Source organism: Leuciscus leuciscus (assembly GCF_965113295.1).
Source record: "Leuciscus leuciscus genome assembly, chromosome: 1".
NCBI classification, from domain to species: domain Eukaryota; kingdom Metazoa; phylum Chordata; class Actinopteri; order Cypriniformes; family Leuciscidae; genus Leuciscus; species Leuciscus leuciscus.
Window position 1 is genome coordinate 14,799,478 of NC_138725.1, and position 15,247 is coordinate 14,814,724.

Consider the following 15,247-nt stretch of genomic DNA (forward strand, 5'->3'; position numbering starts at 1 on the left):
GAAATGTATGTCAAAAAACACTTAAAAATGTTGAATGCCCTATTTTAGTCTGCTGCTAATAAAAGGCAAAGCTTGCTAATTGGACGTTCTAAGATATTACTTTTAGTTTTAACTTTTGCTGAACGCACCAAGCCCTTTTTGTCAGGGAAGATCTCCACGACTCTTCCAAGTAGCCATGAACCACGTGGTGCAGTAGAATCAGCAATAATCACAATGTCTCCGGGGGAAAAACTTCTTCGTTCTTTGTTCCACTTTTGTCGCTTTTGCAACAAGGGTAAGTATTCCTGTACCCATCGTTTCCAAAAGAGATTGGAAATATATTGCACCTGTCTCCATCTCTTTTTGGCATACAGGTCAGATCTTTCAAACAACCCAGGCGGTAACGCAGGATTTCCTCTCATAAGCAGGATGTGATTTGGCGTGAGGGCTTTCAAGTCACTAGGATCGTTGGATAGTTTAGAGATCGGTCGATCGTTCAAAATAGCTTCAGCTTTACACAAGACAGGACAAGACACAGTCTGCAGGGCCTTGTCATCCAATGTTTGTTGCCGAAGGACTGCACAAAGAATTTGTCTCACCATTTGAATTATGTGCTCCCATACTCCACCGAAATGAGAGCCTGTAGGAGGATTAAAGCTCCATTGAACTCCCTTCTGCAGTAAGGCCCTTTGAACCATTTCATTGTTTAATGCAGTGAGCGCCTCCTTTAACTCCCGCTCAGCTCAGATGAAATTTGTCCCATTATCTGACCTCATGTGAATGACCGGTCCACGGCGACAGACAAATCTGCGCAAGGCATTAATACATGAGTCTGTGCCTAGGGAGTATGCCATTTCCAAATGGACAGCTCTACTTGCCATACAAGTAAAAATCACCCCATGGCGTTTCACTTTACTTCGTCCCCTTTTTACTTCAACAGGCCCGAAAAAATCCACTCCAACGTTAGTAAAAGGTGGCAGGTCAGGGGTGATCTTTTCCACTGGAAGGTCTGCCATCTTCTGTTCACCCAACTTCCCTTTATAACGTCTACAGATGACACACTTGGAAATGATCTTTCTTGCAACAGAGATGGTGTTTGTAATCCAATACTTAAACTGGAGCTTGGAATCTGCATCTGATTTCTGCCACTATGCCCCAACTCTTCATGAATGTCTCGAAGTATGAGATGGGACACATGCTGATCTTTGGATAACAAGATGGATGTTTCATTTCAATCGGCATAGCTGACTTGCCAAGTCTTCCTCCCACTAGCAACAGTCCATAACACAACACAACACAGGATCCAGACTATAAACATTACTGCAATTTCCTCTTGGAATTGTTCTTGTTGACTGAAACGAATTATGCCATGCTCAGCCATAGAAAGATCATCCAGTGTCAAACTTCGTCTGCCCAGAGATGTCAATCTGTCCCAAAGATAATTCATTTTGTTTACGTCTCAGCTCCATCAGAAGTTTCTGCAGTTTCAAATACCAAGCAACTGCAACTTTCAGATGTTTCCATTCTGAGAAGAAATGAATAAGTTGACTTGTGGCATTCTGTCCATTCTGTACAACCATAGCATTGACTTTCAACCTTTTAATCTCTGGGTCATCAGTCGATATCAGATCACTTGTTGGAAAGTGTGTCTCACTAGGCTTCAAGAGAAAACTGGGACCATCAATCCATCGCTTACTGCTCAGAAAATATTTTGCTTTCAAACCACGAGATGCATCATCTGCTGGATTTTTCCTATTACCAACGAATGTATGAAACCGTTTGTCTTCATTCTTGATGTAATTATGGACAGTCATGCTGTCAGTCCAAAAGACTGAATCTTCCAATGAAAGTTGCAGCTCCCTCTTTAGCATGACGTCAACTTTGACAGCCAGTACAGCCGCTGCAAGTTCCAAACGAGGTAGGGTCACCGGTTTTAGTGGTGTTTAGCTGGCTTTGCCCAGCAAGAAAGCCACATGTACCTTGTTTGCACTATTCTGCATCTTAATATAGGAAACTGTGCCGTATCCATCTTCGCAAGCATAAACAAGCGTGGGAGGGAAATTCAAATTCCATAGGTTTAAAACATCGGTTCACCTGGAATCCTGCAATTCTGTCCAATTCGAAAATCCAATGGTTCCATTTCTTCTGGTGGATCGATGGTATGGCATAATCCCAACCCAAGTTCTATCTGCACAACTCCTGCAAAAGTACTTTAGCAGGCAGAATGAGTGGTGACAGAAAACCCAAAGGATCAAAGACAGAGCTTACCACCGATAAAATGCCTCTCCTAGTGCATGGTTGACTTTTCAAGGAAGTCTTGAATTGAAAGGTGTCGGATTCTAAAGCTCTCTCAACAGGCAATTTGTCCCGATCCAGATCTAATTGCTGTATATCCTTAGCTCGGTGTTCCTCAGAAACTGACTGCAACACTTTGCGACTGTTGCTAATCCATTTTGTTAAACAGAAACCTTAGAGATGGCCACTTCCTCAGAAGAGATGCTCTTCAGACAGTCGTCTACATAAAACTTATTGTTAATGGTGTCAATTATCCTTTGCGGTCTGTCTCAAGGCATAACAAGCACAGCTTGGAGAAGACACAGCTCCAAAATACGATGGGTTCTCTTGCCAAGTTTCCATCAGGCCACCACAAGAACCGAAGAAAATCTACCTCTTCTTCAGCCACTTTAATTTGATAGAACATTGCTTCAATGTCAGCCATGAAGGCTACTGGCTCTTGCCTGAATCTCATCAGCACACCTACCAAAGAATTGGTAAGGTTAGGGCCTTGCAACAATTGACTATTAAGTGATGTTCCTTTATACGTTGCTCCGCAGTCGAACACAACTATCAGTGATCCCTTCTTGGGATGAAACACCCCGTGATGAGGAATGTACCAAACTTTGCCATCCACACGATCTAGTTGGTGAGATGGTACCTTCTCTGCATAACCTTTAAGTACAACATCAGCAAGAAAATGAGAGTACTGTTCATGAAACCCTTTGTTTCTTTCCAGTTTCCTTTTCAGACCATTTAATCGTTGCCTAGCGACACAGAAGTTATCGGGTAACATGACATTACCAGTCTTGAATGACAACTGTAGGCTATAATGTCCATCCTGGAGCATGACACTGCGGGTCATTATGTCCACAAACCCAAGATCTTCCCTTGACATTTCTTCCTTATCAGCAGTCCTTTCATTGAAATCATAATTGAACTGATTGTTGAGCAACTCTTCCAATTTAACCACGGAAATTATGTTAACAGTAACCGCAGAATGCCCAGCTTCATTCTTGCAGTCACCGTTTTCCTCCAAGGTCCCATTGACAACCCATCCCAATAGGGTTTTAATGTTAAATGGCCCATTACCATGACTGTTTATTATTTCATATGGTTCAATCACATTAGCTGCATTAGTTCCAATCAGTAAATCAACGCCTGCTTGAATGTGTGGTATCTTAACCTTGTCCAGGTATGACCATTTGGATAACTCCTCCTGAGTAATGATGTTTTCAGAGTCAACAGGCATCTTCTGCTGTGTAGCAGGAAGTGGGAAGAAACGGTTGGTATCTATTCCACTGATTTCCAATCCGTCGATAACATTGCAGGAGACAGATTTTTCCTGACCCATGGTACGAAGAAGAATGTTGACCCTCTTTCCGCTCAGCTTCAGCTCTTTCAGTAGATGTTCTGAACAAAAGGTAGCTGAGCTTCCCGGGTCCAGAAAAGCTGCATCACGTTGTTACCTTTTATAGCTTTTACTTGAACGGGTATGATTGGCATTAAACTCCTCTCATTACCGGCCCCTGTATGACTGCAAGTTTGAGCAGACACTACTTTACGCCTTTCCTCCAACTCTTTCCCAGATACCTCCTTGCGATAGATGTGCAGGATAGTTGGATGCACTTCTCCACAAACCTCACATATCAAACGATTGTCACACTCCTTAGACTTACTTAAGGAGTTTCCATTAGACTTAGATACAGGGCAGTATCTTTGCTGTACTGACCCAATGTCAGTCTTCTTATTTGGAATTGAAACAGCAACATCAGTGGCAAAACTATTCCCTTTAAATGTCTTGCGCACTTGGGTTTTGAATTTACCTGTGCCCTGTTTGTCCTGGATATCTCCAAACACAGGATCAGATGCCACCCTGACCTGTTTTTCAATAAACTCAACAATGTGTGAGAAAAAACAAAGGGTGGATTTTTATCATTCTAGGGTGGTTTTGCTCACACACTGCCAACACACATTTATGTTCAAACGTGTAAAAGTGAATTTTGCATAATAGGTGCCCTTTAAGACTTCAAACAGTGGATCACCATAACGAGGAAGAGCATGTGACATTTGATCACACTGTGTTCTCTCTCTCTCTCTCTCTCTGTCTCTCACACACACACACAGCACCACTCAAACCTTCAGAAAAATAATCTTTCATAAAATTTGGAAAGGTTTAAGCGAATTACAAGGACATTCGCTGGCTTTATCGCACAGGTTATGTCGCTTTGCTTGATGTTACTCTTGCAGTGTGCGTCTCGCCCGCCAGATTTTTCCTCACAAATGCTGAGGCATCATTAATGTGTTTTGGAATGCAGTTGGCTTAAATATTAAAGATATGAAAATCATTGAGAAGGATGCTTTCAATTTAAAATACTCACACGTGCTCATTGATTAAATGTACTTGCATCTCAAAATACTTTTATCACGCAAAATGAATGTAAACACGGTCAGTCAGATCTTAAACCAACAAGACAAACTACATCTTATATTTCAAAAGAGATCTGAGCATTAGTGTGAATGCAGCTTATCGTATCTAAACTGAGAAATAAAATCACTCACAGCTCTTGAATAGAAAGCGTTCAGACAGCCTACTTTTAAATACTGAAAGCACTCTTTGTTTATTGCTTGTAATGTGTTTTTTTGTTCCTCTTTGTTATTTACTAGCTTTTGTATTTTGAAGCTATATTAGTTTATATAGCCTATTTAAAATGTATGTAACATGTTAATTTAATAATTATTTTTAAAAATGCATATAATGACACATACTATACAATGATTTATTGCTTGTCTTTGTCGAATATTACAGAAGATAAAAAACTTAAAAAGTAATCGCATATTAAATCGCAATATTGGTAAAAATTATTAGAACATTTTCCAAAATCGTTCAGCCCTACTTTGCGATATTTCGATATTCAATATATTGTGCAGCCCTACTCAAAACTGTGACACCCAGGAAGTGACATCATCTGGGGTCTTTCTGCAGCATGATGGGAGGACAAGTAAATAATCTCAATCCATTGTCTCCGTTTTTACACACACTCTACAGTGTTGATCACATTCATCAACTCTGTTACCAAAGTTACTGTAAGAAGAATCTCTATAACTATGAATAACTTATGATATTTGACACAATTTTATCAGTAACTTGGTGTTTACTGATTATTCAAAAAAAAAAAAAAAAAAAGTGTAAACTATGTTGAAAATTACAAAAATTCTGGTAATGTTGTTGTAAATTGGGAACCAGATATAAAATAAATGTCAGATAAAACAGATAAAGTAGTATTTAGCTTGATCTGATGTTGACAATCAATATACAAATGTCTCAAACCTCCCTTTACTGACCATTTGTTGAAAACAAACAAAAAGCATTCTGTACCGTTTCATAGTTGAACTGTTTATCTAAATCTGATGAAGTTCTTGAATGTTTCTAACATGAATGTTCTTCAGCATCATGAATGAATGAAGAATAAACACCAACCTCTTTGTTCTTCAGGATCTTCAGTGTGTTTCATTCTGCAGGGTTCTGGATCTCTCATGTTCTCACTGTCCTCTTTAATAAACTCAGTCTTTGCAGATTTCAGCTCTTCCTGATGCTCTGATGCTCGTCTTCACTTGTAGCTGATGAGAATTTACAGCATTTATTGGGGAATTACAGTGGGAGGAGCTTCACTGATGATGTGACTGCAGTGGGAGGAGCTTATCTGACAAAAAAAAAAAAATTTATATCAGTTCCTGAATTAGTTTTTATACTAAATATCACATCTAAGCATTTATGTCTGTCTGAAGTAAAGTAACTGATGCAAATGTATGTGTTATGGCTAAGCAGAACACTCTCCTGCTTTTTGCATTACAATATAGATAGAAAAATAGAAATGATAAAGAATATAAACAATGTCATAATGTCTTCCAAATATTAACAATGGTGAAAAAAAAAAAAAACAGTTGAAAGTATGGACACAGAAATAAACATACATTTTTGAGCAACAAATACAGTCTGTTGACACCAATGAAATGAGTTTCAAGTGTCAATTTACAGGAGATCTGAAGACATCAGCATAATAAATGAGGTGAAAACAAGAACTATTGTCATGAAATAAAGAGTTTTTTCAGCAGATCTGTTAATCACAAAACCAGTCTTATGTTGCACGGGTATATTTGTGGCAATAGCCAACAAAACATTGTATGGGTCAAAATTATAGATTTTTCTTTTATGCCAAAAATCATTAGGATATTAAGTAAAGATCATGTTCCATGAAGATATTTTGTAAATTTCCCACCTTAAATATATAGCCAATAAACATTTATTTTTGTGAATGGATGCAGCACTATCGCCAATAGAAATGGACAACTTTAAAGGCGATTTTCTCAATATTTCGATTTTTCTGTACCATCAGATTCCAGATTTTCAAATAGTTGTATTTGAAAATCTAACAAACCATACATCGATGGAAAGATTATGTATTCAGCTTTCAGATGATGATAAATCTCAATATAAAAAAATATAAAAAAAACCATAATCAGACTCTGCCTGTTGTGTGAACTGCCTTTCTTGCAAGAAATAAAGCTGATACTTGATAACTTGAGATCTCCAACTGTCTTCCAATTATTGTTTAAAGTCTAGAAAGAATTCCCACGACAGGATAGATGATAAAAGCCTGTAAAACTGCCATATTGAAAGACATTACTGTTGCTTTTCACCATATGACACAAATAAAACATTTAAAAAAATTCTAAAAACAAACCAAACTTAATTAACCACCTCATCTAAATAACTACAACAGCATAATGTCAATATCTAAAATATATTTTGATTTTCTAGTAAACAATCATTGCAATAATGTTATTCAAAACTGACAATGATCCTAAAAAACGCATTATAAGCTCATCAATTCTCCTCACAGATCTCAAACTTTAACTTGACATTCAGTAACAGTGCTCACACAAACATCGAGACAATCACACAAACGAACACAAAATCGCTCAGGTCTGAATGAACTCCACATATTCTCCTCATGCTCGCTGCTGCTGCACTAAATGTTTATTTCAGAAGGAAGACGCCAGAAAAGACGCACAAGTATCGCTGTGATCGATGAAAACAATACAGAAATGAGTCTGTCGCTTAATCAAACTGTATAAAGTGTGTGTGATTGTGTAAATATGAGAAATATCGTGAACTGATCTCCTCACCTCAGAAGACTCTTCTTCTTCTTCTTCTTCTTCTTCTTCTTTATTCGCGGCTCGAATTAGCGCCATCTATTGTGGGTTTTGGATCAGAGACTCATTTTACTCCTTTTTTTCATGTGATGCATGATAATGAGGAAGGAAGTAGTTTTTATTTTAAAAAGTACAGCAATTACCTATTTATTGTATACAACTTTGTGTACAAAATATACAAAATGTATTATAACAATGTCATCAGAATACAAAAAATAAGAGTTAACAGTGATTAGCTGAAAACTGAAAAATAAAAGACAAAAAAGAAGATAGAGAGAAAGTACACAAGAGTAAAATTCTTACAAATACTTGCTTTCATATTTACTGAAGATGTAGGCCTAATTGTAGTAATATGTATTTTAAATTATTTCAAAAACACAGAAAAAAATGGTTTGTTAATGGCAAACTTACATTTATGTATATGTAGCAGGGTGGAATAACTCCATCTATTGGGAGATCGTGTGCATGCGTGTGGCTTATTGGCTGCCCATGTATGGAGTACAAAAGAAGTGGGTTTTGGCGACCGGATATGCATCTTGGTATTGCCGTGATGTCATGTCATCTGTTGCCACCGAAGGTTTAGACTGTGTCCTTGTCTTCCTGTCTGCTGGAGAGGCGGTATTAACATTAAGTGACATGGCATCTGACGCACAGAAGCCAATGGCACATGTCACTATGCGTATTGGCACATCCGGTGGCACATCCGGTCTTCATTGGCATGTGCCAGTGGTGGATAGTGGCATGTGTCACTGACATTATTGGCATGTGCCAGTGGTGGATAGTGGCATGTGTCACTGACATCGCGACACACTGACATGTCACCTGACTGACACCGAGTCGCGGAACATGTCACCGTGTTGCGACACCTCCAGTCGTGACTGACAGATTAATCGAACACCTATAGCCTACTGACGTAATTGTGGCACAAAATCCTAAATAAATAGCCTAATTTTGTGATTTTTTAAATATCAATTAAACGAATTAAACTGCATTAATATTTTTTCAAACGTGTTATTTGTGTCACATCTGTATTTGATTGGCATGTGCCACTGAATGTTTTGTAATACCAGTGCTACTTTATGTTGTTTATCTCGCAAAGTCACAAACTGCCCATTCTAGGAAAGACACGAAATAAATCTATCATGGGTCACTACCATAGGTCACTACGAATAACGTATAACAGTCGCGTCCGTTACTGTAACCTTTATTTTTGCATGATGCTCCATGCACGCCAGTAGGTGTCAGTAAGTCCACACTGGCTAGCGCAAAATAACCTAAAACTTGCGACAGTTAAGGAACATCTGGTGGTGGTGGTGTATTTGTCATTTGTTTGCGAGTAAGACGGTAGCAAAAACTAAAAAAAAAACTAAAAAAAAACTATAATCATAATCACTATAATCATTATACTCATTATAATCATAAACTATATTCATTATACCACAATACTTTCGGTCAAACATGAACGGTAAGTCAAGCGATTTCTTCGTCGATACTGAGGATGAGTAACTTTAGTCAATGTAATGTAGCCTAAGCCATCGAGATAAAAATTCCCAAAAATGAAATACCCTTAAATATAAATAACTTAGAATGATGTATATTCCATTGATTATTACATTATGTATAATATGCATGTCATGCAGTGGTATAGCCTGCTATAGCTTGCTATATGAGCGTAGGCCTACTTCAGTCGTATCGTAAAATGTTATATTCGCATATACCACTATAATTTATAAGCTATAGTTTAGAATTGTAATTATATAGTATTATATTATAAAATATATGATTATAAATACGCAATTAGGTGCAGTATTGTATTGTTTTGTCCCTTAGGTCCTCAAACGTTCAAAGACCGTATTAGTTTAATTAAGGCCAATGAAGGAAAAAACTGCCAGCTATGCAGACAGGCTGTGGATGGGTCAGAAGAGCACCTGGAAAAAAAGCATTTTAAATATGCTGTGCACTTTAAAGATGGTGATTTTGGTGAGTATATGTTGGTTTTGTAACATATTTTATTCACTAAATTATTAGTTTTATTATACACTATTCTCTTTATGTGCTTTTTAACAGTTCTGTTCACTGTACCATGCTCTTGTGACAAAATTGACAAATTAAAAAGAAGTCACTGGCATTGCTTTAAGTGTGACAGGATTTTACAAAGGCGAAATGCATTTGAAGATCATCTGCAGACACATGGTAGGAATTAATTATGCTATTATATGATTATTAATCATGCTATTGCCAAACACGTAACCTATTAAAAGTACTGTTTTCACTGACTTAATATACTTGTTTTGCAGGTTGCATGGTAACACCATTCAGAGACCTGCCAAATAAAAGTATGCATTTGTTAATTTTATATTTGCATTGTTATAATTTTCTGTTGATATTTCAAGCCTACGACACTTAGGGCCCTATTTTAACGATCTGAAACGCAAGTGTCAAAGCGCAAAGCGCAAGTAACTTTGTGGGCGGGTCTCGGCGCTGTTGCTATTTTCCCCGCGGGATAAATGACTCTTGCGCCAGGCGCAAATCTAAAATGGGTTGGTCTGAAGTAGCTTCATTATTCATAGGTGTGGTTTGGGCGTAACGTGAAATAAACCAATCAGAGCGACATCTCACATTCCCTTTAAGAGCAAACGCGCTTTTTCCATAGCGGATTGCTATTGTAACGGCGGATTTGCCAGGCGCGCGCCAGGAGCGGTTCACAGCCAAGGAGAGCAACGCTCTCGTCACGGCCGTAAAAGAGAGAAGTTACATTGAAATGGAGAAACCCACCCAAATTAACTTCGGTTAAACAGGCGTATGATAATTTGGGTAAATGTGTAAGCTAGATGTATGCTTTTATAATAAATTGTCTATCTATCTATCTATCTATCTATCTATCTATCTATCGTAATAATGTATGATTTGCAAAAATGAAAACTGCTGCTTCTGTGTAGATGAGAGAATCAAAGTGCGCGTTGTGCACACGCTACATTGATTATGGCCAAGCATGCGCCCTTAAAATAGCATATGAATAACATGCGCAACGCGCCACTGACTTTAAACTATTTTTTCCTGGTTAGTGGCGCAATTGTTTTCTAAACCTGCAAAATAGCAAGAAGAAACGTTTGCGCCGGAACACGCCTCCTCTTTGCGCTGAACCGCCGCCGGGAGCGCAAGTGTATTTCCTAACTTACCGACGTGCTTCTGTGGAGGGAAAAGTCCGCTTTGCGCGGGTGCAAAATAGGAATGATACATGCGTCGGTGTACAAAGTCACTTGCGCTGGGTGCAAGATAGGGCCCTTAATGTTTTCGGTCATTTCATAATATCTAAATTGGAAAGTGATTGTTGTAACAGATGACATTTAGTCTTGGTCTCTATAGTATGTGTACATAACATGGTCCATAGCTATTAATTAAGCCTGGTACATAACAACATATGACATACTAATCAAACTCACTCGCTAATTCTGAAACTGCTACTGTCATTTATTTACATTTTTAGGTGAGCCAAAGAAAAATGAAAATGCAGCGAGTGCTCCTGTTGGTGAGCAGAGCTTTCTGTGTTGCCACTGCTCATCCTCTTTTACTACAGCAGGGAGTCTTCGTAGACATGAAAAGGAGTTTCATGCAACATCAGATCCTGTTTACTGTGTTGATGTACAGCAAGGCGTCTTCATCACAGCCAAAAATAGTAGAGGGCTAGAGGCCAAAGAGTGCCGATGCATATGCAGAAAAGCACCACCTCTCAAGTCATTGGCTGTGAAGTAGCAGAGTGCCGGGAGTTCATGACTCTGGCCAAACTTAGTGGAAAGCCTGGTGCAGAGTGTGAGCATTTAACCAGAGTTTCTTCTGCTCCACCATACATTCCTCCTGAGCCTGTGAGAGAAGAATCTTTGAAGACGATGCAGGAAAAAGGACTGATTTCCACCACCAGACTGACGGAGTGCACTGAACTTAACAGTTCAGCGTCATTAGAGGGAATCTGCTCTGGTGTTCCTATTTTCTTTGAGAAACATGGATATTCTGGCAGATTTGTTTACTTTTCCATTTATTCGGGAAAGAAAGAAAGATGGTGCCTCTTTGGGCGTACAAGAGTGTCCTTTGACAAATTGTTGGGGGACTGGTATTGCCTTTGTAAAAGCACAAAGAAACAGTATCGATGTGTCCATATCTTTATGGCAATGTGGTGGCTCTTCCAAGAAAGAGAAGATTTATTAATTGAGTCTTCCAGAGCAGACAGTGACTTGTCAGGGGACCCCTCTGAAAATGAAGAGATTGAACTTGGTGTTGTAGGGGAAGGACTAAAGAAGCATCAACTCGCTGCAATGACCAACTATCTCTGGCAAAACAAAAGAATACCAGAAACTTTGCCACAGCAATTAAGGACTCAGGCAAGTCAGGTCCCGATAAGGTTTGAGCCCACAGAGGCAGCATGTCCTTATTGCCCTGGGCCAACCCCACCAGGTCTTACAGAACCAGTGGTTGCCACAAAGACTGCGTCAGTCTACGATATAGATTCAGTGAAGAAAGGTTTGTACATTAAATTAAAAAAAATCAAACATTTGTAAATGTGTGATAATGCCACAGTAAAGTATGTTTTGTTTTTTTGTTCTCTCTCCTAATAAAGGTGTTACAGTGTGTGTTAAATACTGCCTGATCTGCAAGACACCAGTCAGATTTCAGGAATACACTTCAGGTTTTCATAATTTCAATAACAGAATCATTTTGACTACTCGTCTATGTGCTATGATGACATCTGCCCTAAAGGTAAGAAAAAGTTATTTGTAAAACTTATGAACAGCATGTCAAATTGATTTTAAAGGATGTATTTTAAGGAATATTTTTTTAATTACCACACTTTAAAGACAAACACGGCCATTGGCCGATTTTTGTCAATGATGGAGGACCTTCTTCAAGTGACAATTCACCACAACACCCTGAGGAAAGCCATTTTTCATTTCTGGGCAATGACCAGATATAGCTATGACTTTTCTTGTATTCGCTGTGGCCATGAACCACCTATCCTAATTGCTGATGGTAATTGGAAGGTGGCCTTTGATTTACCTGGTAAGCTATTTATAGAAATTACAGTGTGTATAAATAAAAATATTTTCTGATTGGTGTAGTGTATTTATGACATAATTTTTTCCACTAGTCAATCTCCTGAAGAGACCATATACTGAGAATGTACAACCAAGTGACCTTACAGTTGATGTTGATGAGAGATATTCATCATTGGAAAAGGAATTAATTTGTGTTGGTTTCAGTTATGGTAAGAACTATACTCACAAACATTAATTTATGTGATCATATGGATTGTCATTTAAATACTACATAATTGCTAAGATATATAATTTGTCCTTTCACCCTTCATCACCTATAGAAACGAAAGAGAGAAACCCTTTCTCCAATGAACTGTCCTACTCATCTTTTGCCCCTTGGCTTGGATCCTCCTGCAGAGCCGTAAAAGTTTGAACAAAAACAGAGATCCTCAAAGGGTTTTCAGATCGTCTAAGTGACAAGTCGCCACCTGTGGACTCGCATGCTGTTGAGGACACAGTGCTAAAACTGCTAGAATCAAAAAAAGGTATTACTATGCCATAATTATTACTTATAAACACACATTTTATTGTGAATCAAAAAACTAAATAGTTACATTTCTTTTTCAAGCCTTCCAAAAGTGAGCTGCTGGCAGCATGTGCACAACTTGGAGTATCTGTTGCTGGCTCTGCCTCAGATATCATTAATCGCTTGGAGGAGAACTACTTCTATACAAAGACATTTACCCCAAAATGTTCATCAAACTACAGAAGACTGGAGGTATGGCAACCATGTACAATTTTTCAATTGAGTTCGTTAGAAGAAATGTTTTAGCTTTTGTCGACCCCTTTTTTCAGGTGGTGTTCTCCATGTTGGCAGCCCACATGCCATTGTTTACGTTTGTTCACCTCTTTGGTGGCAAGAGTCAGCGAGGGACCACGTTGACGCGCTTTTGAATTTAAAAACTCCACCGACTATCTACATTTCAGATGTGGCTGGACGTGTTGCACGACATGCTAACAATAGAAATCGACAGGCATTTTTCAGACCTTTTGATGGCAGATTGTGTGAGGCCACAGCTGAAAATGTGGCCAAGGCCTCAGCCAAGGAGCTTGTCGTCCATTTGCCCTGGGTTAAAACCATGATAGAAGGTGGACGTGTCCAGACTCAAGGTAATGAAACCACTGAAGCACTTGACAAACCTCACTCTATCACAGGAACTTCAGATAGACTTTCACTGTATGACCGCTTCCATCAACGTAACCAAAAACAGGAAAAAGAGAAACTGAGAAGCCTTGATCTTGTCCCAGAGCTCCTTGGTCTCATTAACTCTTCAATGGCAGAGCAACTCAACCGGGAACTTGCCAACTCTCGATACTTTCTTTGTCAGCTGAAAGATGTTCATTTTATGTTTGCACTTCGTTTGGTGTTCCATTTGCATAACAGTAAAGTGAATAAATCATTCATGGACAAAATGATGAGACAGACACAAGGTGCAGCTGAAGTTGGCCTGGATGGCAGACTGAGTCTCTTCACTACATGTGAGATTGATATCTTATCTTAATTTGTGCATTTAACCTTTTAACTATCTTGCATAAACGTTGTTCTAATCACTGTGAATTGTTACAGATAGAGGCACTGACTCAAGATTTCAAATTCCTGAGCATGTCAAGGAAAAGAAGAAAGAAGTAATCTCGGATGAAGGACTACACTTTAGCACATCACTTTTCCCCATCTTGAAGGAAAACAAGGTATCATTGCAAATATTTAGATTTGGTTTAGCACAAATTGATTTTCAATAACAAAATCATGCCATGTTGGAAATTATAGTTATCATAGTGTGTTATCATTCTACGTGTCATTATTTACCTGTAGGACAAGCTTTCTGAATTGTACTACACTGTACAAAATCATACTTCAGTCCTTGTGCAAGTTGACAACTGTACAGCAAAGGTTAAAGACTTAAAGTCAATATATCCTGCACAATCCATTTGACCTGAATCAGAAGACATCCTACCCAACCAACCATGGCTGACTGATGATGTATGTACAGTATTTTTGTGTGCCATGGGTATTACAATGTTAACATGGTTTACGAGGACACTTCCTGTAAACCAAATGGCTTAATAAATATATACTCTTCTTTTTTTGTATTCTAAAAATGCAGGAAGTTTTCTATGATGAGTAGTGTAGGGAGATAGAATATACATTTTGTATAGTATAAAAATAATTACGCCTATGGAGAGTCCCCTTAAACCACATATTCGTGTGTGTGTGTGTGTGTGTGTGTGTGTGTGTGTGTGTGTGTGTGTGTGTGTGTGTGTGTGTGTGTGTGTGTGTGTGTGTGTGTGTTTATGAAACTTTAAAGGACAAGTTCGGTATTTTACACTTAAAGCCCTGTTTTCAGATCGTTTCTGATGAAATACAATGGTTAAGATTGAAATTTGGACAAATGCTGCTGGCCCGAGAATTTTCGGTTTCTGTGGTAGCACCCCCCCACCTCCACAATGGCTGCATAGGTGCACTGGAATAATCCTTCCTAAAACGCATTAAACTTTCGTTTACAAAGACGTGAAACTCACCGAGTGGTCAGGGGTGTTCACTGATATGCTCACACAAAAATCGCTGCAAAAGATGCTTTCCAACAGGTTTTATCGTAGTTTTTCATCTAATACAAGTCAATGGAGTTGGACAAAAACTACGATAAAACCTGTTGGAAAGCATACTATAGTAAAAAATATTTTTTATATTT

At 38.5% G+C, this 15,247-nt stretch overlaps 2 protein-coding genes across 8 annotated transcripts in view; one reads left to right on the top strand and one right to left on the bottom strand.

Moving 5' to 3' along the window:
* The window catches only part of LOC309499174 (uncharacterized protein), a 151,892-nt gene that overhangs the window by 45,777 nt on the left and 90,868 nt on the right, over positions 1–15,247 (bottom strand). For 5 of the 7 annotated variants that reach the window (XM_082170328.1, XM_082170329.1, XM_082170324.1 and 2 more), the window contains exon 1: positions 5,735–7,385. The exons of the other annotated variants lie outside the window; for them this stretch is intronic. In XM_082170328.1, the coding sequence (XP_082026454.1) occupies positions 5,735–5,792 (58 nt within the window). In that variant the 5' untranslated portion in view covers positions 5,793–7,385. Of the gene's footprint in view, positions 1–5,734; positions 7,386–15,247 lie in introns of those variants that run through there. 7 annotated transcript variants of the gene reach the window in all.
* Positions 9,392–14,534, top strand: LOC309482025 (uncharacterized protein). Its single transcript, XM_082147212.1, has 11 exons — positions 9,392–9,450; positions 9,538–9,663; positions 9,768–9,806; positions 10,958–11,985; positions 12,083–12,222; positions 12,321–12,522; positions 12,611–12,727; positions 12,839–13,275; positions 13,353–14,036; positions 14,125–14,246; positions 14,371–14,534. The coding sequence occupies exons 8-11, from the start codon at positions 13,248–13,250 to the stop codon at positions 14,488–14,490; spliced, it is 954 nt and encodes a 317-aa protein (XP_082003338.1). The 5' UTR covers positions 9,392–9,450; positions 9,538–9,663; positions 9,768–9,806; positions 10,958–11,985; positions 12,083–12,222; positions 12,321–12,522; positions 12,611–12,727; positions 12,839–13,247; the 3' UTR covers positions 14,491–14,534.

What these genes read in the sequence shown, in the direction of transcription:
- LOC309482025 (XM_082147212.1), top strand. Translation starts at nt 13,248, where the DNA reads ATGTTCATCAAACTACAGAAGACTGGAG. An exon ending in ACTGAGTCTCTTCACTACAT is followed by an intron (nt 14,037 to 14,124) that starts GTGAGATTGATA and finishes GAATTGTTACAG; the next exon opens with ATAGAGGCACTGACTCAAGA. An exon ending in CCATCTTGAAGGAAAACAAG is followed by an intron (nt 14,247 to 14,370) that starts GTATCATTGCAA and finishes ATTTACCTGTAG; the next exon opens with GACAAGCTTTCTGAATTGTA.